The 25615-nt window shown below is 38.1% G+C and overlaps 3 protein-coding genes and 1 non-coding gene across 5 annotated transcripts; 3 read left to right on the top strand and 1 right to left on the bottom strand.

Annotated features, from left to right (window-relative positions):
• Positions 1–985: 985 nt before the first annotated feature.
• On the top strand, positions 986–7284 carry LOC126761127 (serine/arginine repetitive matrix protein 1). Of its 2 annotated transcripts, XM_050477073.1 has the most exons (6): positions 986–1311; positions 1364–1474; positions 2364–3742; positions 4194–4691; positions 4815–5446; positions 5503–7284. In XM_050477073.1, exons 2-6 carry the CDS (start codon positions 1463–1465, stop codon positions 6738–6740), a joined length of 3759 nt encoding a protein of 1252 aa, XP_050333030.1. In that variant the 5' UTR covers positions 986–1311; positions 1364–1462; the 3' UTR covers positions 6741–7284. The 2 variants fall into 2 exon arrangements, with proteins under 2 accessions (XP_050333030.1, XP_050333029.1); XM_050477072.1 differs by having other exon boundaries at positions 986–1474.
• A 1159-nt stretch (positions 7285–8443) lies between these two features.
• Positions 8444–10063, top strand: LOC126761392 (40S ribosomal protein S4). Its single transcript, XM_050477506.1, has 5 exons — positions 8444–8512; positions 8813–9071; positions 9131–9228; positions 9487–9658; positions 9719–10063. The coding sequence occupies exons 1-5, from the start codon at positions 8510–8512 to the stop codon at positions 9970–9972; spliced, it is 786 nt and encodes a 261-aa protein (XP_050333463.1). The 5' UTR covers positions 8444–8509; the 3' UTR covers positions 9973–10063.
• LOC126763837 (small nucleolar RNA psi28S-3327) lies at positions 9266–9410 on the top strand. The gene has a single exon (XR_007667694.1). It is a non-coding gene; the product is annotated as a small nucleolar RNA psi28S-3327 (small nucleolar RNA).
• A 2686-nt stretch (positions 10064–12749) lies between the features above and the next one.
• LOC126761586 (mucin-17) lies at positions 12750–21744 on the bottom strand. The gene is made up of 6 exons (XM_050477895.1): positions 21739–21744; positions 19646–19877; positions 17183–19612; positions 15371–17026; positions 14015–14403; positions 12750–13945 (listed from the first exon to the last, which is right to left on the bottom strand). The coding sequence occupies exons 1-6, from the start codon at positions 21742–21744 to the stop codon at positions 13703–13705; spliced, it is 4956 nt and encodes a 1651-aa protein (XP_050333852.1). The 3' UTR covers positions 12750–13702.
• Between the last annotated feature and the right edge of the window lie 3871 nt (positions 21745–25615).

The raw sequence follows: 25615 nt of genomic DNA on the forward strand, positions 1-25615 counted from the left end.
ACTATGAATGTATGTAGTATAAGAATTAAGGAGGAAAACTGAATATTGCATTTACGTATGTATGCATGTATTTGTAACATTTGTAATAAATAAATGATTTTAATAAACCATAATATCAACAAACATTAGTCTACTTCTGAAGCGTTTTTAATAAATAACAATTTAATATATTTTTATAGTCTATTATTTACATTTATGATTTGGAAACGGATATGGTGTGGTAATGAGAGGCAGACTCATATGTATTCCTATCAAGACGATAGACTTGTCAATCGTAATTTATAGAGGTAAATTAATTAAATAAGGCAAGTTCTGGGAAACAGTTTCACACTTCATTTAAATAATCTCAATTATATTATTCGTATTAATACTTAAAATAGCTTAAAACACCTCTGTAGTAAGTTGTATTTAGTAAAGAATTATAGTAACTTACTGTGACGAGGCAAAGTGTTACATTGGTATATTATTGTTGTATTGTGTATTGTATCTTCAACTAGATTTGCGCTTAAACTTCCTGTTCCTTCCTGTTTGACGTATTCGTTTGACATTCTTCTTTAGCTTCGGCTGAAAATATATGTATGTATTTACAGAGAAGCTTAAAACTCTCAACACATAACTTTAAGGGAATAAAAATGAAATGCTTCTACACAATTATGGTTTTAATTTTATCAACATTTAATATTAGTCCATTTGAAAAAATATGACACAAGATTTTGAAATGAATGCATTAATTATAAGATGATCCTCAATACCGATGTCTTGAATTATAATAATAATTGTAGAATACTTTAAATAAGCACTTTTTGCATATAAACTTAAATAAATATCAAATATATATAATTTTATTAAAGTTCAAAGGTATTGTATGGATTTTACAAAACTGTAGTTATTTTTAGCCAGCAGCTATTGTGAATTCTTCGTTTTGTAATTACTTTTGTATTAATTTTCCTTCATGAATATGGCAGCTCTGATTTCGTTGAATTTTTCGTTGCGTCGTCTCCATTTTGCAGTGCAGCAGGCCGCATTGAAAAATTTTTAATGTGCGAAAAAAGTTTATTACTGCTATAATAAAGTAAAAATATGTGGAGTTTTAGAATAAACGTTGTGGAAATATATTAAATAAGTTTATTATACTGAGTTGATAACGTTTGAGGTTAGTTTGTGTGCTAAAATAACGAATGTGGTTACTTACCCCCGCCTCCTGTTTTTTCTGTTCAAAACGCTGAATTTTACGCTTGCCGCCGTGTGCGTATCTGAAGCCCCAGTTGCCGGGCGCAACTTTTTCCGTGTGGCAGAAACAACTAATTGAGAGTAATTAAGAACAAGGTATATAACTACTATAACTGAACCAAATCCATTAAAGGAAGATTTTTTGAAACACTGTCATGACGTGAAGGTGCTCATTTGTGGATATCTATAAAATTGTAAGCCACTCGCAACTGTTAAAAAAAACTGCTTGAAAATGATGTTCACGGTAAGTAGTGTGATTACTTTTAAATATATAAGATTGAAATTAATATTACATCACTTCCTTTAATCAAATAATTAAATGTATACAATTTTTAGAAGTGATTTTTGTCATCTCAAAACATCATCTATTAAACATAAAAAAACGTAGGAAATTGAAAATATGAACGAACTTATGTTAAGAGAAAAATGCGTTTCACACCTTATCGTATTTTTAATCTAATATGTTTTACAGAGACATATTAAATATATTTCTGCGAATAAGTTATCCCAGAGGTTGATTACGCGTCTATTGCTATGCGAGTTAAAACTATAAACAAATAATATGAAAAATTAGGTTATGTCTTTAAATGCATGTTAAGACATTTTTGGATGTGAAGTTAAATTATTAAATAGTTACCACTATTTAAAAATAGTTTCATATTTTATGAGATAATTTAATTTACTTAAGGTTCATCACTTTCTAGTAAATTACACAAGCAACGTTAATTTAAGCGAAAAGAATCGCTGGTGATCGTGATGGAGTAATGTGCAAATATTTATCCTAAGCATTAGATTACTTAAAAGTCAATGTAAAACTTCCAATAATGATTTTGGTTGCTATCTGTCGTAACATATAAATTCCCAGTGTTTTGAATTGGTTAAATACGCACATTTATAAAAATATTCATAAGATTATCACTAATTTGCACTTAGATTTTTATTTGGGAAAAAGTGAAAATCATTCTTTTGTAATAAAGAATGTCAAAATGTCAAAGAATTTTTTTCTGGAATAAAGTAAAGGGATGTGACAGGATGTGTTGAAATATGTATTATTTTTTTTTTAATTTTGAGACTACATACATATATTCTGTTTCGTTAAAATTAACTTATTCGGTAACAATAAATATTTCCAGGGCACCACCCAACAGCAAGACACTCGCTTCAGCGACAAGGAGAAGAAATTAATGAAGCAAATGAAGTTTGGAGACTGCTTAAATAAACGTGTGGATATGTCAAAGGTGAAACTAGATGTGTTGCGCCCATGGATTAGCAAAAAAATCACGGATATTTTACACATCGAAGACGATGTTGTGGTTGAATTTGTTTACAATCAGTTGGAGGAAGAAAAATTTCCTTGCCCAAAGAAGATGCAAATAAATATGACAGGATTTCTAAATGGAAAAAATGCACGACAGTTTATGGGTGAATTATGGTCTTTGTTACTATCTGCACAAGAGAGCGAAAGTGGAATCCCTGCCGAGTTTATTCAGCAAAAGAAAGATGAGATACTTAAGAGGGAAGAGCAACAACGTCAAAATGATCGTTCGCGTTCACGAGATAGGGATAGAGACAGGGATCGCGATAGGGATAATGAACGCGATCGGGATCGCGATCGTGACAGACGCACCGGTAGAGATCGCTCTAACGATGGACAACGTGATGAAATGAGTCAACGTGAGCAGCAGTTACCACCAAGTACATTGAGCGCTATCGAGCAGGTTAGGTCACAATTATCAGCTAAATCTAGATCGAATTCGGCTGAAGAAACTAATTTAGGTAATGTTTCCCAAAGCAAGCAATTTGAGGGGGGTAATTCAGCCGGTGTGAATGCTGCGGCAGCAGCAGCTGCAGCTTTACTGCGTGATCGTTCCAGGTCACCAAATGCTAGTGCAAGATCTGCAGCAGCAGAAGCGGCCGCATCAAAAATACGCAATCGATCACCACGAAAACGCTCCAGAGATAGATCAGTGGTGCGAAAATCATCTCGTGAGCGCAATTCGTCACCGCAAAGACGCCGCAATTCTCCAAGAGATAGAAGGCGACTATCGCGTTCACCGAGGCGAAGATCATCTGGCGGAGATCGTCGTCGTCGTCGCAGCACTCGTAGTCGTTCCAGGGATCGTAGTGTTAGACGGCCACCAAGTAAGAAACGTCAGATTTCACGTTCTAATTCGCCTCAAAAACGTCAAAGTCCGAAATCGAAAAGTCGTCGTTCGAAAGATAGACGATCGAGATCAAGATCACGTTCAAAATCACCTGTAAAGCGAAAGTCATCCCCAGCGGCAGTAAGAAATTCCAAAAACACAACTTCATCTCCCTATCGGAAGCGTTCAAGCTCGCGACACTCTAATCCACATACACCTGTCAATGGGCATGAAGACAATGGACCTGCTAAAAAGCGCGACACTAAAAAGCGTACTCCCTCCCCGAATCATAGTGAAAGCTCTCGTGTATCTGATGGTGACAAAAAGTCCACGGCACGCAAATCATCTAAAGACCGTTCTCGTTCAAGGTAATATATATAAAATCTTTGGTATAAAGTAACTACACATATTTAATTTAAAATGTTAGAACAATATTTTATAGTTAATATGTTTTTAGTTTTACATTGATACCGAAAAACAAAATAATCTGGTATATCCTGAACTACATGTGTATACGTATAATACGTTTTGACAACAAACATTTTTGGGATACACTATTTGAAGCTTTTATATATACATAAATTGTTCTTATATTTCCAAAAATAAGGGAAAAACAATTTTGAAAAATATAACAATTTATAAAGTAATATTTAAAAGTAAGTATATTCTGTGAATAAAGGAAAAACTATTTAAAAATAAACTTTAAGGTTCTTGTTTTAAACTTACATATGTATGTATCTTAATACAAATTCTAATTATACATACATTTATATCATAAAATGGCTTTAAGTTATGTAATATAATTTATAATTTTGATAGGTCCGCCAGTAAAAGATCAGTAAGAGGTGCTGTGTCTTCACGTTCACGTTCACGTTCAAGATCTTCTTCCCGTTCGTCAAGAGCTTCTGAACGTTTAAACAAAAAAGCCGTACGTCGATCTAGCTCACGAAACACCAGTCTTTCGCCATCGCCTGAGCGAAAAGAGGACTTCGAGATACGACGCAACAAGAACAGCGTTCAAAAGAAGCGACATTACCGGCATAATCGTGATTCTTCAGCGAGCTCCATGGATAGGGAACGTGACCGTGAGCGCGATCGAGACGGTGGGCGAAGAATGATGGCGGACAATAGAGGCAGACGAGGAGACATGCCTGGTCGACGATTCTCACCACATAACCGAAGTCCGCGAAATGATGGTGGTGGCGGCGGTGGACGCAATCAACGTTCTCGATCTCGTCGCCGTTCAAAATCTCGTAATCGTTCTAGATCACGAAATCGATCACGTTCTCCTATGCGACGTTCGCGTTCACCCCGACGGTGAGTAATATTTTGAATACAGCAATATATTTTGTTTGATATACATACATATGTACATATATATGAATGTATATTTCGAAAAATATATACATATTTGCTTATGGCAATTTTTTTATATTACAGTTTTAATCGACGCCGCTCTCCAATGATGCACTTTCGTGGTCGAGGTGGAGGAAATAATCGTGGTCGTATGAACTTCTGGCGCCGCAGTCCGAGCAGAGGTCGCGGGGGCGGAGGAGGAGGTATAGGTGGTCCTGGAGGACGCTTTGATCGTCGTTTCTCACCACAGCGCAGATACTCGCGCGAACGTGATCGCGATCGCCGTATGTCACCGATGCAAAATCAATTCCGCAAATTTTCTCCGCAGCGGCGATTCTCTCCTCCCCAAAATATGCAGTACCAAAGAAGGTCAAGAGAACGAAGATTTAGTCCAGCTCCACGTGATCGCCGACCATCCTCTCCAATGCGTGACAACTCTCGTGATCGAGGTGGAGGAAACAATTTCGGTCGGTGGGATCAAAATAACCGCAATGTTCAAAAACCAAAAGCCAGAGCCTCATCAGAGAGTTCGAATTGGGAGGTAGACGATGAACCTGTCAAAGAATCAGCGAATCGTCAGCCCAGCACAACTAAACAAACTAGTCCAATTAAAAACAACGGAGACCGTTCAAGAAGTCTCATACGGTCCCGCGATAGAAGCGGTCGGGACTCCAGTCAGTCTTCGGAAAAAACTTCAAAAGCTCGTGAAAATTCAGGTAACTATGCACATTAGAAAAATTTGACCAAATTTTTTAAATTATAATCCATTCAGGACGACGATCATCTGTTGAATATGCAGGTCCCTCGGTCAAAACCATTGACTTATCCAAAGAAGAACGTGGTGAAAATCGTAAAGCAAAGGTGGATTCAAATCAAAGTGAATCTCACCAAGTAAAGAAGCAAGCTCCGCTGGCTGTAGCCGCTGTCGCTACTACTGGTTCAACTTTACGCAACGAGAAGTTACGTGATCGATACAGTTCGAGTTTGTCTCGCACACCGTCACCATTTTTGAAGCCTCACGAACGTGAAAAACTTCAGAAAAATGCGCTAAAGAAATCGCAAGAGAAGAAGCCACAAAAGAACCGTAAAGAAAGTTATTCCTCGTCTTCAGATAGCTCCGGCGATAGTGATGACAGTGAAGATGACGAGGAGCGTAATGCAGTTGAAAAAACAAGAGTGTCAAGGATGAAAAATTCTGAATTGCGTACCAAATCTAAAAGACGAAAGTCAGTAACAAGTGACGACGAATCTGACGATGATAGTGACGATGAACAAGCTAAGAAAAAGTCGAATTCTAAAGGATCAAGCAAAGGTCAGATATCGGCAGAATTACCATCAAGTGGCAAGGCTGGGCGCAAAGAAAAGAATACACACACAGAAGAAAATCGAGAAGAGCGGAATTCTGTTGATGTGCAAAGCAACCGCGGTAAAGGCAAATATCTAAACGAAGTACCAGAAGTAGCGGTTCAAAGTAGTTCGAAAGCACATAAAAAGATAGTAGTCGAGAAACATGCTCCAAGGGATAACGATTCATCCAATTCAAGCGATGATTCTGAGAAAGAACAGTCAGAAAGCAAAACAGCTAGCTCGAAATCGAAACAAACCGCTTCTCGTAAACGTGCAGTTTCTATTTCTGGTTTGAAAAAATCCAAGCGCGAGTCATCGGATTCAGATGATGAACAAGTTTCAAAGAAGAAACGAAAGAAGGCAAAGAAAACATCAAAACGTAATTCAGACGATGATAGTTCTTCGGATTCCGAAGCTGAGGCAATGTCGAAAAAGAAAAAGCATAAGAAGCATAAAAAACACACCAAGAAGAGTAAGAAACACAAGAAACATAAGAAGAAGAACAAAAAGGCTGATAGCTCTTCAAGCAGTGACGAGGAGGATGAAGTCCGCGAACGTACCGGCAAGTCTACATCAGCATCTTTACTTCTAGGAGGAGTAAATGAAGACTTAGAGAAGCAGTTGCGTGAAAGGGCTTTAAAATCAATGAAAAAGAACGAGTAAAGACCTGAATTAACAATGGTAGACAGACATGTGCAGAAACGACTGGATAATGTGTATGCTCCACATTTTATCATTTCCCCTGAATTATTTTTTTGTACTCCACAGAATAATTTAGTTTGTAGCCCACACAATTATTAATACTATAACTTTAGGTAAGTAGGACTTTTGGAGACACCACCCCCAATGAGATCTAATTTTCAAAACGAATCCTACTTGCGTTAAACATCTTGAAATTTGTTTTGAAAATATTTATCATCGCATGCTAAGAAATTTGTAACATACATACATGCCTACTTTTAAAATAGCTACAGAATGAGCAATTGGAAAAGATTTGGGTATAATTGCTGAACAGAAACAGCAAACAATACAATATTTAATTGCTACATACAAGATTCTACATTCTGTTGAGAGTTGTCAACATTTAATTGATTGATTTGAAGTTTAGGTTCTATTATTTAAGTAGATTATATATTATATAATGCATTCACGTTTGTCAACTCAAAGAAACAAACAAATAAACATAACTACTACGGAAAAATTTGTATACATTATATTTTCCTTAATGGAGCAAAAAGGGGAGTCAACAATTTGGCAAAATTGTAATTATTCATCAGGTTGATCGGAGATGGAGACAGACACAGACTCTTTAAAATCGTAAGTCTGTCTCTAAATATATGTACAAGTATATATGTATGTCCATACAACTAACGTGTTTCGACCGTCATTTAGCTACAAGTTTTAAGCTGCTGAGTAGATTATCTCACTAATCTACTGGATTAAGCAAGATTATGGTATACAAAAATATAAACAAACACCTGGCAATTGACTTACCAAATCAAGAAATGCTTTCATAACAAAGTGCGACATACAATGTTTCCTTTTTATAAATACTGGTGAGGACAGTCGAGATTAATGAACAGATTAAATGTAGTCAAATCACTTCAAATTAAAAATTTACTTGACTTAACAATAATCTTATGAAATCCTAAAATCCTGATTAAGAAACGGGGTTTCGAAAAGAAAACAAGCAGAAAGTGTATGTAGCAAAAACAATAAAAAAAATTTAAAAATACATTTAATAAGATTCGTTTCATTCCAGAAAATTTAAACAAAAGGTAAAATTATTTGTGTATTTGAAAAAAAAAGTTTTCCGTTGAAAATGTAAAATAACGTTTTTTACTTCAATCAGCTCTTTGGAGCGTCATCTTTCGCGCAATAGTAATAATAGGTACACCGGGTTTCTTCATTTCTTCTCTAAATAACGCTGAATAGTTCTCAAAGTGTGTTTTTTGAAGTTCCTAATGCAAAGCCACAATTTAAAACATAATCGTTTAATATTTGCGCTTTCTATATTTATTAACATTCTCTAATATACATATGCTTATTGTATCTGTGGAATGATTCTATTCCTTTAGAAATGTGGCGAATGTCTTTGAGGATGAAAACAAAATTTAAATAACTAAAATTAATTAACTAATTGCAGATACATAAAATATTGAATGTCTCCTATTTTTAAGTTGCTATGCTTGAAGCTAATTCATAAATCCATTTAATTTCAAATAAAGAATATATAAAATATAAAATAAATATACTTCACCCTATGAAAAACACGAAATCTAGGTGTCGCTTTATATCCATATTGGCCGGAGAAAATACTCTCCACTCCACTGAACTGTCACCGCATAATCACAACAAAGCGAACTGTCAAAAAGTCGATTAACATCCGGCTGCGTTGCCGTCTTCCTTTCCTTTTCACGTATTTTGACAAGATGGTAGGTGGTGTAAAAGTTGCCGGGGAAATTCACTGCCATCGTACGTTTTAAATATACCAATTTATTGAATAATTTACAAAGTGTTGCTGAACATTCTGCCTTAATGTATATGTTAATATTTCAAAGTTTAATGTACGGGTTCGTGCAGTTAACCAATAGTTTGTTGTCGCTATTTGTTGTTTGATACTTGAGTGAAATGGCGAACTATTGGTGCTTTGGTAGTGAAACTCGCAGCTGGCTAATGATTATATTTAAAAGGATAGTGAGATGTGACAATGTATCAGTGTGTTTTGATTACAGGCGCGAGGTCCCAAGAAGCATTTGAAGCGTTTAGCAGCACCCAAGGCATGGATGTTGGACAAATTGGGAGGAGTGTTTGCTCCTCGTCCCTCCAGTGGCCCACACAAATTGCGGGAGTCATTGCCCTTGATGATTTTCTTGAGAAATCGTCTAAAGTATGCGCTGAATGGTGCTGAGGTGACCAAAATTGTTATGCAGCGTCTGATCAAGGTTGACGGCAAAGTCCGTACCGACCCAACATATCCAGCTGGTTTCATGGGTAATGTTTTTCAAATTTGTTAATATTGTATATCATTATATTGAAATCTTTTATTACAGATGTCATCACCATTGAAAAAACTGGTGAATTCTTCCGTTTGGTGTACGACGTTAAGGGCCGCTTCACCATTCACCGCATTTCTGCCGAGGAAGCCAAGGTATGTTTCATACTCATTGCTTTAGTAAGATTCAAATAAATTGGCTTGATCGAAGACCATATAGTTATGATTCCACACATATATGTGGTTCAAAAGTAAGCCAAAAGCAATTTTTGTTACGACGGTCACTGAATGTCTTGATTTTTGTGATACTTTGGTAACACTTACGTGCAATTACAAAATTACTCGACGAACTATGGAGATTCATGTTAGTTCTAAAAACATAGCAAATAATTTCTATTTCACTTTTCTCTACAGTACAAATTGTGCAAAGTCAAGAAGACACAGCTCGGTGCCAAGGGTGTTCCATTCGTGGTTACACACGACGGCCGAACCATCCGTTACCCCGATCCCCTCATCAAGGCCAACGATACTGTTCAGGTAGACATTGCCACCGGTAAAATCACTGACTACATCAAATTCGACTCAGGTAAATACCATGTGCTAAATCAATTAAAAGGCCGGTAGATTCATATGTTGATTGTTTTAGGAAATCTTTGCATGATCACTGGAGGTAGAAATTTGGGTCGTGTCGGTACTGTTGTCAACCGTGAGAGACATCCCGGTTCCTTCGATATCGTTCACGTAAAGGACTCGCAAGGACATGTGTTTGCCACCAGATTGACAAATGTTTTCATCATCGGCAAGGGCAATAAACCCTACATTTCTTTGCCAAAGGGCAAGGGTGTTAAATTGAGCATTGCTGAGGAACGCGACAAGCGTTTAGCTGCTAAAACTCATTAAGTAGTTATTTAAGACCGGTTTCTAATTTAGCGAAAGATGGAAAATTCATAATAAATAGAAATCACTGTAGAATAACTCGGAAAACATATAATTTGAATAAGTTAATTTTTTAAGGTTATAAGCTATACTTTCCCGTTGCAGTAAGAGAATTCAGTAGCGCGGTTTATTTTATTGTACAGACGTAATAGATGTAATTTGGCAATAAGTTGTGAATGAGCGAATTTACATACGTATATACAGTATATAGTATGTGTGAATAAGTCTAGCCAGAAACAGGTACAGGGAGGTATATAAATTTTGTAAAATGTGTTGTTTTGAAGAAAAATAATTCTGATGGATATATTAGGTTGTCAAAAAAGTCTTGCGGTATTTTCGCTAGTTTGCGCTGAAAACGCGTAGTTTTAGTTTTATTCGTCGCATCGGGTCATGCTATACGTTTTTGGAAAGCTCATTTCACGCGCTAACACGTGTTTGATTGATTGTCGTTTCTTTTAAGTCGTTCGTGAGTTACAGCGTCGCAAACATGGAGCAAAATAAATAGAAAATACGGCATATTTTACAGTACTACTACGATAAAGGCAAAAATGCATCTCAAGCTGCTAATAAAATTTGTGCAGTTTATGGACCCGATACAGTTTCCATTTCCACCGCACAACGATGGTTTCAACGTTTTCGTTCTGGTGTAGAGGTGGTCGAAGATGCGCCACGCTCCGGAAGGCCTGTCGTCGAAAATTGCGATAAAATCGCTGAATTGGTCGAAAGAGACCGGCATAGTAGCAGCCGTAGCATCGGTCAAGAGCTGGGCAGGAGTCATCAAAAATTCATTTCAATTTCAAGAAAAAAAACTCAATAAAAATACCGCAAGACTTTTTTGACAACCCATTATTTCGATGCTTTAAAAATGGTTAAAATTTTCGGTAAAGTCTCAAAACAAGGAATGAAAGGTTTTATGAACCCAAAAACGATCAATGCATAGAAAGTTTTTGTAAAGAAATCGCTTGCTACAAAACCTTGAATAGCACCGACGCTTAGAGTACATTCGAGCAGTGGACACTGCACGCTCCCTCTGGAGCTGCACAGCTGCATTTGCCAAGCAAGTTAATTACAACACAGCCATATCTTGTCCAACTGCAGGGGACAAATAACTGCACCAATGTTGCGACACTTGTTTTTCTGCAGATAATTAGCTGATACATATACTTTTTATTCACATTTTAGCGTCGAATATAATGCCTTGCAATATATTTGCGACTGGAACATCCCAGTACTTTGGTGGCCAGATAATTGGAAACGATTTGGCTTTGCAAGTTTTGACTATTTAATATTGTTTTTTGCTTTGTTGGTTAAGGTTTTAATTTTTGCACAAGATTTATAAGAAGTAAGAGAAAACGTTATCTTCGGTTTCACTGAAGCTGGAATATCCTTGACAAATAAAAAGTTTCCATACAAGAACTTGTTTTTGATCAGTCAATTTGTATGGCCGATATTTGCTCTTGTATTGTATAAGGCGGGTGGATGTGGTTTTCAGAACAAGAATTGTTGAAAGAAAGAAAGGGTCAGGTAGCATCCAACTAGGAAGGACGAAAGGGAGTGCTGTCATTTTTGCAGGGAAGCCGCATGGATTAGCTCTGGATCTGCTAACCTACAATGGCATCCGCTGCCAAGGTTATGCGGACGACATTGTCATTATAGCAAGAAAAAAATTTGACAGCACATTGGGTGATATCATCTACAGAGGATTCATCCTAGCAAAAAGATGGTGAATAAACGTTGGGCTTAAAATAAACCCATCAGAAACGACCATCGTTCAATTCCCACGAGGGAATTCTCTTTCATCCCTGAGAACGCTAACGTCCATTCCATTGAACGACAATTGGCCAGGGTTGATGAAATAAAATATCGAGGGCTGGTAGTTAGATTCAAAACAACTTAGGTGAAAAAAGCACGTGGATTCCACGATTGCGATAGCTACCAGAGCACCAATGGTGTGCGAACGTCTAGCTGGCAGACTGGATGTACACAATGATAGTCGGATCAATGACCGCGTAAAGGGCGTTAAGAGTCTCGCTCACAATGGTTAAGAAACAGTTGACAAAAATACCGAAGCTGGCATGCACTTGTATCAAGCATGCTTTGGTTACGGGCTCAATATCTGCACTTGAGGTGATTCTTGTCCTCACTTCGCTCCATATCGGCGTGGAGATGTCAGGAAAAAGGTCAATTTTAGCCCTACAATAAGCGCTCAAAAACGGAGCGCCATTGAAGAGAATTTACCATTGGCACCTTTTCCTAAAAACGATATTACTTAGAAAAGGTTGAAGAGTCCCTGAGCAGCAAAAATAAAGGACTTTACCCTTAAAGAGTACCTTCATAGTACCACAATGCAGCGTATACAGACGGTTCGAAAACGGCACATGGAATTGGGGTTGATATAGTAGGACCATCTACCAAAATATCAGTTTTCAAGCTGAGGCCCATGATATACATACATATATAGATAGAGATCCTTCTGCAAAACGATAAGTCGTTCTCGGTGATAGGCAGTCTCGTCGGTTGAAATCCAATCATTAATGGTACTGGAGTGCAAAAAATGCTTAGCTGGGCTGTCACTGAAAACAATATGAGCTAGCAGATCTCCTTGCAAATGAAGCTGATACAAACAGCCGGATAGTACCAGACGCTCTTCCCAAAAACAAATTACAGCAGCTTGTGGAATTTTACACATACTCTTTCACGGATCAATGCCGCTTTTGCAATCCGCGAGCAATGACATCCGGAGATATAACACATAACAATGGTTGTATTAACCTAGGAGCTGAAAACTCTTCAATATGACTGGGTTAAACGAATTGTTGAAACAATACGAGAGACCACTATAGATCACTGACATATGGCAGCTACATATGTATGTATATCCGGTAAAATTTCAGGTCCTTATCTCAAAACTTAGAAGCTAGTTCGCATACATGTATGTGTGTATATAGACAAACGAACGATGTACGAACATTGCAAAATCGACTCAGCTCGTTTATATAGTGATTTTATAGTCCCCGGCCTTTCTTTCTGGGTGTTAAAAACTTCGTGGAAAATTTAATATACCTTGTACAGGGCTTAATAAAACAAAGTTTAAAAATAGGTTTTCAAATTCAATCGCAAATCAATCTTCGAGAAATTTCTGAACATTTAAACTAGAAAACCGCATCTCGACAAAATTCCAGATGTAAGAAAAACATTACATTCTAACTTATACGTATTTATTTTATTATTTACAACGATCTTTATCAGCTGAAAAATGGAGGGTCTTGATTTATTTGTGAAAAGTCGCGATTCGTCAATATAAAAGAGAATTATTTTAAAAATATTTACATGCATATGTAATATAGAGTATATCTCTAGCTGCTGGGATGATGCCACGCTATTCATACATACAAAGATATGTTTTTTAAACAAACAAAACAAAAATGGTGGCAAGTTATGTCATAAGGTCTTGGACCAAACTTGTTGTGTGTTTTCGGATTACATAACACGACTAAAGGGAAAAGTATACGAGTAAAATGACGATAAATATCTGGTTTTATATATGTATGTACATATGTCATGAATATGTAAATGCTATGCGTTGCAAAGTCCTTTCATATTTCCTTTAAACTAACTACAAATACGTAAAAGATGATACAAAATGATGATGAGTGTATTTAACTAAATTTCATTCATTTATCTTAACAATTATTCACGATTTCGGTGAACTCCGTTTTGTGACTAATTTTGCGGAATCTCGACTATTAATGACTTCAGCATGGAATCCAGTCTCCCAATCGGCATAGTATTTGACTGTACGAACATTGCCATCGGGTTCCACCAGAGAGTATTCACCTTTTACAACATCACCGTCACGCTCTTCCTTTTGATGTTTGATATCGCCGGTATAAGGATCGTTGACACCATACTCGAAGGCGTATCTTGCATGATCACTCTGAAAAATGTATGAAAAGAGATGGTATTGTATTACAAAATCTACATATTTTCTCACTGTGGTACACACATAATGTTCGTAGTGCTTTTCTGGAATCGTTTTAATAACAGCTGGTTGTATTTTGAGTATCGGTTGGGCTTTTAAGTACGCTGTGGGACTGGCGCTCTGCGTCAGTAGAGGCGATACTGATGGTGCATATCTGTAGAGTCCACCGCCTAACGGTCCAATGCCGCCAATTCCATGTGCATAGCCATTAAGTATTTCTCCTTGGCTCTTTAAAAGTGGCAAGGCTGGTTGGGTTCCTAATTTCAATGTCGAAATACCTAAATTACCCCCGAGTCCATGCAAAGCACTTGGTCCCGAACCATCTAGTTTCAAAATTGGTGATAGACCGCTGTGTCCTAAAGCGATCGCTCCATAGTATGAACCATGCGCTATGGGAGCGGGGGAATAGCCAACTGATGAATAAAAATACTTATTAATTTACAGTTTCGAAAATGGATTAAAAAAAATATTTTTTTGACACACATTTTGAGTTGGCCGATCTTGCACTCATCCGTTGATATATGTATGTATTACAAAAAAAAAATAATATTTTTATAAATAAAGCGGGAAGGTCATAACAGAATTAGCGGTTCGGGTGTTTAATACGGTTGTTGTGCAAAAATTCGTTCTTGTAATTGTGTACGGAACTATAAGCATAGTGAATTTCTGACTTCATTTTGAATAATTCAATTTAGCCTTGATACATATAGCGATATATTTTCAGCCCATCACAAATTTACCAGGGCAATTGATTTCGATTCCTGCTAGTTTGCCTCACCAAAGATATGAGATCCGAGGTATGAGCTTTAGTCTCTCAGGGGTGGGAAAGACGAAACGTTTAGCCCCATGAATGCCAAGGCTAGAACAACTGTAACTTGGCGAACCTTAGAACAAGGCGTTTACTGAAACTTATGTATTTTAAATAATCTTATAATTTTAACTTCATCGACATAAAAGAGCAATTATAAGGAGCTCAAGCAATCTGAAAGCTCATCAATAACATGCTTGCCCATATGAGGCTATAGTTAGTTCGAAGGTTTTATGTTACTTACTATATATGTATATCTTGCTGAATTTATAATATATAGGTACAGGTACAAATAGTTTAAAGAAACTCGGATATGTTGTTCAAACCCGTAAGAGGTATTTGCATAAATAATAAAGCATTTGGATTATATTTGGAGATATTACTACATTAGCATATACATCACCTTTTTATTTTTCAAACAGGATTTATGTATTCTATTAGTAGGACAATAAAGAACTATGACAGGTGGATTAGGTTTGAGGATTTCATATTTAGGTCACGGTCACCGGTTAAACAAATATAAGGAGGCAAGGATAATCGCAAGGATAATCAAATACATTTTATATTATTACTTGAGCTAAGCGGTGTTAAAGCGGAATAACGGTAGCTAGATTTGCCAGAAAGCGAATGTGCCAAACTGGTTGCGATTGGAATTTGCTGCTGTTGTAGGACCACGCCATTGGATAAATATTTACCCAAACCTAAATCCGGTGAAGTTAGGGTTAGTCCAGCTATACCTGTTTTGGAAGATATACCGGAGTATTGAGTGGATGTCGCACCACTTGTGGATAATCCACCTAAGCCGGTACTTGTATGGATCGTTGATGTTAAGGCAGGTGCGGCATAAGTTGCTACTTTAGTTATCGCAGGACTAGTTACCACTGTCGCGGTGGAGGGTGCTGTGTATGCGTTAACGTTGCTTATCGTGACGCTGGACCCCGATTGTAGTATGGGTTGTCTGGAGACGTATTGTTGTGAAAATGAGCCGCTGGAGCCATATTTTGCAAAACCAGTACTTGATTGGATAGAGGTTATGCCAGGAGCTGGATATGCTGATGGTTTTGTTATACTGAGTGCAGGCGCGAGATAACCTTTAGCTGGGGTTGTCAATGTTGCAGCTTGTGTGGCGAACAGCAGAGATTGTGCCGGCTTTGAAACTTGTTGGTGTGAAATAGCGCCTCCATTAGCGTAGTTTAGAGATTGTGAACCCGACTGTATCGATTTAATAGACGGACTGGCAAGTTGTATGGTTGCAGCTGCGGGAGCCGTGCCGTAGCTGTAGCCAGCTTGTGATACTCCTAATCCAGAAGAATATTGGGTAATTGCAGGTGAAGCGTAAACGCCTACCTTTGCAACGGAGGGAACAGCAACTGCTGCTACTTTTGCCACGGGTGCTGGTCCATAACTTACAACAGGTTTCGACACGTACTGGTGAGAAACTGCGCCACCACTTGCATATTTGACGGACTGTGAACCTGAGCCTGAAGAATATTGGGTAAGAGCTGGCGTAACTATAGGCGCTACGGCGGCGTCTTTAGTTATTGCTGGGGACGCATAAGTCAAGGGTTGTGACACAGCTCCACTTGTTATACCGAGACCGGTTGAATATTGCGTGATAGTAGGTGCGCTGTAGACTCCAACCTTTCCTACGGCAGGTATAGCAATGGCAGGAGCAGCGACTGCAGCTACTTTCGCCACAGGTGCTGACGCATAACCTACAGTTTTCACAGGCTGGGATACATACTGATGTGAAACTGCACCACCACTTGCGTATTTCACTGACTGTAATCCCGAATGTACAGACGTTAAGCCTGACCCTGAAGAGTATTGGGTGAGTGCTGGGCTTATAATAGGTGCCACGGCGGCGACTTTAGTTATTGCTGGGCTTGCATATGTCAGCGGTTGCAGGGGCTTGGAAACATGTTGATGTGAAATAGCTCCACTAGAGATTCCGAGACCTGAAGAATATTGCGTAGTAGCAGGTGCGGCGTAGACTCCCACTTTTGCAACGGCAGGTATAGCAATGGCAGGGGCAGCAACCGTCGCTATTTTTGCCACAGGTGCTGACGCATAACCTACAGTTTTCACAGGCTGGGATACATACTGATGTGAAACTGCACCACCACTTGCGTATTTCACTGACTGTAATCCCGAATGTACAGACGTTAAGCCCGACCCGGAAGTGTATTGGGTGAGAGTCGGCGCTACAACAGGCGCCACGGCAGCAACTTTAGTCAGCGATGGAACTGAATATGTTAAAGGCGTCGATACATGCTGCTGTGATATAGCTCCTCCTGAGGAAATCGAAGGAATGGCTGGGACTGTAGCGTAGGTACCATGTTGCGAAATTGAACCACTACTTCCATATTTAATGGATTGCAAACCGGAACTTAAAGATGTTAGGCCAGAGCCCGAAGGGTATTGGGCCACAATAGGAGTAACAGATGATATCCCGGTAGCAACCTTTGAAATAGCTGGAGCAGAATACGTTAATGGTTGAATGGGTTTCGAAACGTATTGATGTGAAATAGCGCCGCTTGATATGCCATGGCCTGATGAGTATTGTGTTACGGCAGGAGTCGCATAAGTGGCCACTTTAGCTAATGCTGGAACGGCAAGCGTAGGTACTTTTGCAATTGGAGCAGGTGCATAGCTCACTGTTTGCACTGGTTTGGATACATATTGATGTGAGACAGCGCCACCACTTTCGTATTTGACCGATTGTGAACCTGTGTGTACTGAAGTTAATCCAGGGCCCGAAGCATATTGTGTTAAGACAGGTGTTACAACTGGTGCCGCTGCAGAGATCTTAGTTATTGAAGGAGCTGAATAAGTAACTGATTGTACAGGCTTGGAAACGTGCTGGTGCGATACAGCACCGGACGAACCGTAAGAAGCATAACTGCCACCGCTAATAGATGTTACAGCTGGAGTTGCATAGTTAATAGATTTCGACAAGCCTTGACTAGATGAATATTGGGTGAGAGAGGGGACGGCAATAGCCGGAACCGCTACCGGCGGCACTTTAGCTACTGGCGTTGCGACGTAATTTACAGTATTTAATGGCTTCGAAACATATTGGTGCGAAACCGCACCACTGTTTTCATACTTGACAGATTGAGCGCCCGTAGGAATAGAAGTTAGTGCTGGTTGTAAAATAGGTTTAATGACAGAAACTTTGGGTGCTGCAGGTGCGGTGTAAGTTAGTGTTTGCACCGGTCTAATGACTTCTTGATGAGAGATGGCGCCACTAGAAAGTCCGTGACCTGAAGAAATCTGAGAAATAGTGGGTGCTGCATAGCTGCCATATTTGGAAACTCCCAAACCAGACGTATACTGAGTAATAGAGGGCGAGGCATAAGTTTCAACTTTACTGAGAACCGGAATGCTAGCAGTCGGGATTTTAGCAATTGGTGCAGCAGCATAGCTCACTGTCTGTACAGGTTTCGAGACATACTGATGCGAAACTGCGCCACCACCGGAATATTTTACAGATTGTGATCCTGAATGTATAGATGATAAACCGGAGCCTGTTGAGTATTGTGTAACAGCCGGTGTAACGACTGGTGCCACCAAGGCAACTTTTGAGATCGCCGGAGCTGAGTAAGTAAGTGGCTGTAAAGGTTTAGAAACTTGCTGATGGGAAATTGCACCGCTAGAAATTCCATGACCTGAAGTATATTGTGTAATAGTAGAGGCTCCATAACCGCCAAGTTTAGAAATTCCAATTCTAGAAGGATATTTTGTTACTGTGGGTGCAGCGTAAGCTTCGACTTTTGATAGAGCTGGAATAGCAACAGTGCCAACTGTGGCTATAGGTGCGGCCTGGTTGCTTACTATTTGTAACGGTTTTGAAACATATTGGTGCGAAACTGCGCCACCACTTGCATACTTTACAGACTGAGATCCTGAATGAATGGATGAAATGGATGGGGTTGCGTAACCTATCGACGTTACTGCCGGCGCTACTAACGGTGTTGCTGGTGCGCCTATTCCTGTCACATACGATGTAGATTGCACTGGCTGTGAGATCTGTTGATGCGAATAGGCACCACTTGTTCCGTACTTTGAGACACCGGCGCTAGAGAGAACTGCTGGTGCGACGTAAGTTTGCACTTTAGAGACTGCTGGTGCTACAACTGTAGAGATTTTAGGTAGAGCCGGAAGGCCGACGCTAATTTGTTGAATAGGTTTCGAAACATATTGGTGAGAAATTCCACCACTTGTGCTATATTTAGATAAACCTTCGGAAGATGTTAGATATTGGGATTGATATCCTGCTGAAGACGGTGCGGTTGAAATATATGTGCTTGCAAGATTCGGCGCGTACGAGTAGGAGCCAAGTGGAGTTGACGTTTTTTCGGCCAACAAGTTACCCTCCAATTTCGTTAATGATACCGAGGCTAATGCATTTCCTAATTTTTGTGTGTATGGAGTGCTATAGGATATTGCAGGTGCATATGACCTTATAGGCCCAGCCTGTAATGGATTAACATACGCAGTGGTTTTCGAAATTGTTGGGCTGGACTGATAGTAAGAATAACCAGATGACTCATATGCAGCACTCTTTGAAATAGTTGGCGCAGACAAACTTTGTAACTGTATATTGGGTAATGTGGGATAAGATTCGGATAACCCCGGTGAAGTTAATGCAAGTTTTGGCACGACATTAGCGGCTGGCGGTAAATATGCATTAGAGATCGTTTCCACCTTGGGCGGTAGAAGAACGGTTTTTGAAATAGCAATTTGGGGTTGTAAAATACCCGGCGTTTTGAGCGGTTGGTCTGCATATGTAATACCTCCCTCTTTTATTGCTGCATTTGTGGATATTTGAAGCAGTTTTTCACCAGCTCCACTCTCGTAATATGATTCGGAGGATTTTACCGAATCAACATTTAGATATCCGCCATCTGATTGACTTGATAATTTATATTTAGCTCTGGCAGGAGTCACTGACAGCTGGACTTTTGGTGGTGGATAAGCATAGCCGTCGGATGCAGCGAGTATACAATCTGGAATCGCAATTGGTTTCGTACTAGCCCACACTGTGCTACAAAGGCACAATAATGCTAATGCTACCTGAAAGTGAAAATAAAAAATACCATAGCATGAGCCCGAATAAGTTAAAAATATAAATTGTAAGAGAAATTTAACAAAAATTTAATGACCATAAGTGGCCAAATGCAATGACGAGTTTGTAGATGGGTGTGTAAAACGCCATTAACTAACGCGTAAATTAAGATACAGAAATTGAATTTGGCAGAACGAAGCACATTAAGGAGGGTATCCTCTGGTTTGAAAATCTTTGAAAAGTGCGTGTGGCTCCGCTACTAAACAGTTTTATGTTTATATCTTTCCAACCTATAAAGCTATATCACTTCTTACGATTGTGTGAAAATTGGTGAAATCGGATTTGACCCCGACCACTCCCCATACCGCGGTTTTGCTAAAAGCTACTAAAGGTGTGATAAATCAATAATTAAATTCGCCAGAGACATTAAAATTTATATCAAGGATGTCGAAAGAAGACATTATAGGAGCCGATTTCAAAATAGAACGATGGGCATGGTACGCCCTTCTTCAGGTTAAATCACAAATCTCGGAACCTGCTCAACCGATTTCATATCAATTTGGCTCATAAGATTCTTCTAATATTCCAAAGTTACAGTACTAAAATACTTCCCACATAACAAATAAAACAATTTTAATTTCTATCTGATCTTTTCACATTCCAGTATGCAAATAAAGCACCAACTAATGCAGCTGGATAAAACTTTCCCGGAATAGTGTCTTTGCAGTGTGATATCTTATGTCCAAAGATGTCTAAATCGAACGAAAACTCTTCAAGCCCCTAAGTACCGAATATAGGGACCCCATTTTTATTTTTATCGAAAAAATCGGTCATTGTGTGATAATAGTATGTCTGTGTGTCAAAAATGAGTTGTATCGGCTCAATACTTCTCTTAGTTACCTTATAACTAATATAAAGATTTTCAAACTTCAAACGGGTGTCTTTATGCAAAATATATTGCTCAAAATGATGTACCTTTGTATCTAAAATGGATAAACTCCGGTGAAAGCTTGCCCTAGCCCCTAACTAATGTCAAAATTTTCGAACATCCGGCTGACTTTTTTTATAATGATAGTAAGTGAGGTAACTTTATGCATCCCATTGATCATTTTGCACTATTAATTTGAGTCTTGCAAGTTTCAAGACCCCTGCTTTATATTTAACCGTACTTCTTTTTCTATTGTGTCTGGTATATCTTATATCGAACAATGTTAAGTGGCTTTGTATTTTTCGGGTTAGTAAGGGAAATTGAAAAGCAATAATGCTTAGGGAGTCCCAATGAGAGTGTTCCATATTTCTGGGAAATATCATCCTCATAACCTTCTTTAGAACATTCGATCTCCCACTAGACTCTAAAATTACAAGCCAATAATTTCAATGGGTTTCAAAACTTTCTTGTTAATTTTGAAATATCGTTTTACTTTAAATTTACACGTAGTAAGTAATAATAATTATTTTATATTTTATGTGAAGCTTTCTAAAAGCAAACTGATTTATGGGAAATTTCTTACGTTGGAAGTAGATCAGAAGGTTTTTCGAAAAAAGAATCTCAATATTAGATTCATAAGTAAATAAGAATTTGTAAGTGTTAATTTTAAAATCAATATTTTGATGGTACAATTCTGATCACACTCCACAAAATATTCCTCATTACATCATCACACATCCTTCAGAATTTTAAAGAGTTTCAATGAATTTGTTTCAGTTGTTTGTTATTGCACTGAAATTTATAAAATTAACACTTCCATTTATGGCTCCGACTAGCTTGCACAATTTCTACAAATCATACTCGTACACACATATGTATGTATGTAGATATATGTTTGATGGATCACACCTCGATTATTTAGTTTGTTTTTAAGCACTCACCTTCATGCCTTGTTCTCTTGATATTTTCTAAATTACAAACTGTTCTAATATAAATTGTTTTTCGAAGTCTTTGATTTCACTACATATTAATAAGGTCCTTATCACATTGGACAGTCACTGGCAATAGATCACTTAATTCAATCCTTTATATATATGCACACACATATCCAATGATAGAATTGTTGATTTTGTCGCCGGCGCGCGTATCCTTTATAATGGGCGTTAACGGTATTATTTGCGCTCCAACGAACTGAAGCGTCGCGAAACACTACCAGCTAGCCAGGCCCTATTGTCGTTTATATACGGTCAATGTGGACCCCAAACGCTCACAGCATCAGCGACGGCGTCTGCAGTGGCGGCAGTGGCGGCAGCAGCGGTGATGGCTGCGGCAGTGGCAACAAAAATTGTCTAAACATCCAAAAAGGCTATGACAAGCAGCTCGAGATTGTGCTTACACGCACACGCACACACATACACAAACATCTATGCACTCATATAATGGCATGAATCAAAATTATGAATTCGCAAAAAGGCGAAGCATGCGCCAAACGCTTTTTGAGCAAAACAAACAAAACAACTACAATTGGTGCGTCTATTACTATTGGTTGCGCCGACGCAATGCACTTTGCAGCTTTTAGTTTGTTTATTGGCGTTGCCGTTTGCTACACTTTGGTTTATGTTCTCTGCCTAGATTGTTACACATGTATGTATGTATGTATGTACAAGCATGTAGTATATATGTATGAAAAAAACGAGTGCACGATTTTTCGGCAACCGAGCATGCGTAGCTGCTGCGCCGATACGGGTGCGTTGAGTTGCGTAGCTTTTCTTGCTTTTATTGTTGTTACTTTTGGTGGCAAGCTTCAGCTTTTCGCTTCTGAACGCATGCCCCACCTTCACCAATACTGACTTACTGATGTACATACATTATGAACGCGGCAGTACATATGTATACTATCTGCGCTAGTGAGTATGTCATGCGCACAACATATACACTTGTACTTGTATAAGAGATGTTTGTGCATACATATGCATGTGTGTATTTGGGTTCATGCGTTCTTTTATAATTTCTAGGAGCGTTTTCTTGAACAAAGCTAATTAGAAAATTGTCAATGACACAAAGAATGCATAATTTAGATACATCAAATTTAATGGCATGCTAAATGGTGGTCTTCATATACACACATACATATAAACATATACATATATACGTATATAGACTTTAAATATGTATGTGCACTTTATTTATTGATATTTTGATATCATGCTTTTTGCATTTAATACCTACTTATATATTCTTATGTATATACATGTATGTAGATATGAAGGATTGCCAAAAGGAAAATTATATTAAAATTTGATATTTTTTTACATTCATCACTATATATGTACTTATTTATGATTACATGGAGCTGGATAATTAAAAAAAAATGGACAATGGAAAAAAGTACAACAAAAGTAAAAACCTTTGAAAATCGGTTGATTTTAATTAGTTTAACATTTTAATGTTTTACAAAAGAAGTTTAGGAATAATATACTGAACTTATCATTCACTTATTTCTTAATAATATATACATATGTATGTACATATGTATATACATCAATTAACACTAGTTGTAATAGTGGCAGAAAACATCCCTTAAGTAATTTGGAGGAATGGTGGCAAGTTGGCAGTCCTTGGCCGAATTAAAAGACGGACCCATTCCGGTTACGAAGACCTAACCGTCGTGGAAACGGTCCCAGGTGTTATAGCATACTTCAGTATGTACTCTAGTATGTGCTCTAGAAACATTGAACTCCTGATCGGCTGATCTATAATAATGTTAGAAAAAAGCGTTGCAAATTCTGTTACCAAGTTGTTTGAGTTGGCCGACATTCACCAGGGAGGATGTTAAATTATCAATAATTTGTTTAACGTGATAAGTTGCTAATAAAATTCAGTTAAATCTTTGGGTCCGGCTCTATATTTTGAATATAAATCGGGATGCCATCCGAAGTGTGACTAACAGTTATGTAGAAAACATTCTAGTTGAGTCTAAAAACCTATTTCATATGGTATTGCTTTTAAAATTGACACTCGATACCCATTATACTATATATCATGAAGTATTTTTTCGTATTTATAATCAAACTTCTACTTCAAATAAACAGATATGTACCATTTTGATCGATCACATTTTGCCATTTTTCCGCTAGAGACATTATTCCATCAGTGCAAAACTTTCATCAGTGTAAATCGAAATTTCGAAATTTCCCGAACGGAAGCGAGCGAACCATTGTTGTGCTACACTAACTGATACAGCATCGTCTCCGTAAATTTCACAAATTTCATTGGTGGCTTGGTTGGCATTCTTCCTTTTTTTATACAAAAATTTTAAAATACTATATAGCGAATTTCTTCATTATCTTCACTCATTTTTGAATAGCTGTAACTTTTTTTCAATTTCCTCGAATTTAATTTTAATATTAAGCTTAAATTAAACTTAGAAGCTCACCTTTCCAACATTATATAGTATAGTATGACACAATGTGATTGGTAGCGCTGGATATATGCGACTGCAACGACATATATTGACAAAATACGAAAAGAATTTTTCGACTACACCATATAAACTCTTATTATATGGAAAAGAGTCGTGAATGCTGGAAACTAATTTCTTTTGACGTTACATTAGGCTTCTCAAAACCCTGAAAGCAATTGTTCAGCAGCTGTTCTTATTGTCCATAATTTTTTTACTGTATCGTGATATGTTGGTCTCCGAGCAATTCCTGTCCTAATTCTTACCAACATAACATCTACCCTCCGGTTATCAAATACCACTGGTAATGTGTGTCTATGTAGTCTATAGCTTGTCATTTTGTGGTAATTGAAATTTTCTAAAGCCTAGCAATCGATTTAAGTGCGAAGGCTGGAATATTTTCACTTATGCTTTAGCAGTGTGTTATCTCTTTGGGATAATAAAATTTATGTATGCAAGTTTAAATATTGCCACATATAAATCTGCGTACATATGAACTTATGATCTCATGGCTTAATTACACATACACACACCTCGATAGCCACAACATCACACTTGTGGCATATGTACATATGTATGTGCTTGTGTGACGAATTTACTGCTATAAATTTCAATAAACAAAAAACATTAAACTAATCCGAAATTTCGTCATGCAAATCGATATGAATATGTAATTTGGCGTTGGTCTGCTTTTGAACACGCGCATGTGTCTGCGTGTTTCACGCCGTGTGCGTGTGTGTGAGTGCGTGGAGCTATAAAGTACGGTACCGCAGGCAGTTCATAGTCTTATGTAATGAGAGATGCAGTTTTTCTCCTATGGCACATTCGCATTCACGGTGGAAGGCGCAGGCGCAGGCGCGTATGCGTGCCTGTGTCAACTAAACCACGCCAAGGCATGTTAGACTGCGTGCTAAAGCCAGCAGCACTAAGCCAAATGGCATGTAAATCGAATTGAGTTGAGATACTATATACTGAACTGAAATGAACCGAACTGAACTAAACTTGTTCGAATTTAGGTTACACACGCACTTATTTTAGTTTATTTCGATTCGAATGCAGAAATTAAAATTCAATCAAATTGCAAAACAACGCATTGCAGGACACTGAACTGCACTCCCAAGCCTCACAAGCCGAGCCAGCACACGCGCAACCATATCGTCATTTGTCGTAGGTAACGCAGAAATGTTTGACGGCGAAAAATGTATGAATCTGTCGTATCTGCATGACCAAATAGTTTAAGCTGTTGGGTGCTAACTACGCAATACACACTCCCATGAGTTTGTATGCATGTCGGTCTCGTTGTATGCAGGTCTACATTACGTAGCATATGCGTTTTTAATCTAAAGGAGCTGATCGCA

Source organism: Bactrocera neohumeralis, chromosome 6 (genome assembly GCF_024586455.1).
Source record: "Bactrocera neohumeralis isolate Rockhampton chromosome 6, APGP_CSIRO_Bneo_wtdbg2-racon-allhic-juicebox.fasta_v2, whole genome shotgun sequence".
NCBI lineage: Eukaryota > Metazoa > Arthropoda > Insecta > Diptera > Tephritidae > Bactrocera > Bactrocera neohumeralis.

What these genes read in the sequence shown, in the direction of transcription:
- LOC126761127 (XM_050477072.1), top strand. An exon ending in AAAGACCGTTCTCGTTCAAG is followed by an intron (nt 3,743 to 4,193) that starts GTAATATATATA and finishes TAATTTTGATAG; the next exon opens with GTCCGCCAGTAAAAGATCAG. An exon ending in AAAAGCTCGTGAAAATTCAG is followed by an intron (nt 5,447 to 5,502) that starts GTAACTATGCAC and finishes TAATCCATTCAG; the next exon opens with GACGACGATCATCTGTTGAA.
- LOC126761392 (XM_050477506.1), top strand. An exon ending in TTTCTGCCGAGGAAGCCAAG is followed by an intron (nt 9,229 to 9,486) that starts GTATGTTTCATA and finishes TTTTCTCTACAG; the next exon opens with TACAAATTGTGCAAAGTCAA. An exon ending in CTACATCAAATTCGACTCAG is followed by an intron (nt 9,659 to 9,718) that starts GTAAATACCATG and finishes TGATTGTTTTAG; the next exon opens with GAAATCTTTGCATGATCACT.
- LOC126761586 (XM_050477895.1), bottom strand. An exon ending in TTTAACACCGCTTAGCTCAA is followed by an intron (nt 14,404 to 15,370) that starts GTAATAATATAA and finishes TTTATTCATCAG; the next exon opens with TTGGCTATTCCCCCGCTCCC. An exon ending in AAAAGCACTACGAACATTAT is followed by an intron (nt 13,946 to 14,014) that starts GTGTGTACCACA and finishes TACATTTTTCAG; the next exon opens with AGTGATCATGCAAGATACGC.